The 1,735-nt window shown below is 51.0% G+C and overlaps 1 protein-coding gene across 1 annotated transcript; it reads left to right on the top strand.

Moving 5' to 3' along the window:
* Positions 1–571: 571 nt before the first annotated feature.
* Positions 572–1,735, top strand: LOC127772767 (uncharacterized). The gene has a single exon (XM_052298731.1). The coding sequence runs from the start codon at positions 752–754 to the stop codon at positions 1,442–1,444; it is 693 nt and encodes a 230-aa protein (XP_052154691.1). The 5' UTR covers positions 572–751; the 3' UTR covers positions 1,445–1,735.

Here is a 1,735-nt window from a genome sequence, read left to right on the forward strand (position 1 = left end):
TATAATATAAATTTGTATGATTTTACATAGGTGACTTATAAATCATGTGTACATTCATTACTTTATTTATTACGTACATTTTAGCAAATACAGTACAGAATACTAGTACTAGCTAATCACATTTCATTGCTGTAGTATCACACGGTTCCTGAAGAAAAATTAAACCAACTATTCGTATATTATTTTATTTATTTACGGATATTAAATCTTACCAATAGAATCTTCATATGTTAACACATCTCAATGTCCTATCATATCATTAGTGCAAGCTAAGCTAGTAATCTTTATATACATATTTGGTTTGTTCTCTTCACACTATTACTTTTCTTGACCTCTTTGGCCCCACCACCATTTTGCTAAACTAGAATAAATGCTTTCGTAATGCCATTTGCCCGTTTATCCATTTATTTTCTTAGATGATTAGTAATTATTTATTTATTATTGGATGTATTTAGTATACGAGAGAAATGCGTAGCTTGCTTGCTTGCCAACCACTTCTACCCCCTTGACCCAGGCACATCCCAACCGCACCCAACCCAGCAACCACCGTCTCGTCTCATTGGTGAATCCCACACATTTGCCCAACCACACATGCGCCCAGTCGTCTGTGTGTGTGCGCGTTGTATGTATCCCAAGCCCCAATCCAACCAACCACTTCCGCAATCCTCTTAACCAACCAACCAAGCAACCCACAACCAAACCATCCCCAACCCAAGGCCCCCAACCCCAAGAACCAAGGAGGAAGACGACGATGAAGAGGGAGGGATGGCAGCACGGCGCGGTCCGGGTCAACCGCAGCAAGCTTCTGCGGATCGAGGCGGCGGCGGAGAAGGCTGGGGAGGCGGCGGTGGTCGCGGCGCCGTCGAAGCCGACGAACGCGTCGAGGATCACGGGCAAGTGCCGGCGGCCGCGGTGCCGCGGGTGCCACGACCACCCCGCGGACAAGGCCCGGGACAAGGCGAAGGGGGCGCACAAGCTCCGGGCCTGCGACGTCGCGCTCAACCACCGCCTCGTGTCCTGGCGCGTCGTCGACAGCGCCGGGGCGTGGGCGGCCGGCACGGGAATCCCGGACTACAAGGGCGCCTCCGCGTCCGCCGTGCTGGCCTACCTCGCCGGGGGGAGCAGCTACCACGAGGACGACGACGACGGGGGCGCCCCCGCCCTGGAAGCCGCCCCGCCGGCCAGCGGCAGCGGCCTCTCTGACCTGTACGACCTCATCGTCGGCCACCACGCCGCCGCCCGCCAAGAGCCGGACACGGCGCGCGCCACTGACATAGAAGTAGCAAACAAGGACGGAATCGAGGAGGAGCCGGATCAAGATGCAGCAGCAGCGTCTGGTGAAGAGGAGGAAGAAGACGACATGGGCTTCTTCATGGTGGGGATCACAATTGCGCTGGAGTTCTCAGATGGGGAGGAAGACTGGATCGTGGTGGAGGAGATCTGATCCGATCTCGGTCAGTTCGATCAAGAATTGCAAAATAAAGAATGCAAGAGAGGTCATCCATCCAATCCAATCATCCATGTGTTGGCTCTGTATGATCCTGTCTCTCCCATCTGCTGGTGGTGTTCATATTATTGTTGCTCCAGTCGATTGTGTCCATGTGTATATGGTGACTTTTAATCATCGCTTAATTTAGTTGTGGTCAATTAATTGGTCATGGATTATGATGCATGATTCAAAACCTGAATTTATCTCATGTGTGAATAAAATGGAGAAGGGAACTATTCTTCTTCA

The sequence above is a fragment of the Oryza glaberrima genome, chromosome 5 (genome assembly GCF_000147395.1).
Source record: "Oryza glaberrima chromosome 5, OglaRS2, whole genome shotgun sequence".
Lineage (NCBI taxonomy): Eukaryota > Viridiplantae > Streptophyta > Magnoliopsida > Poales > Poaceae > Oryza > Oryza glaberrima.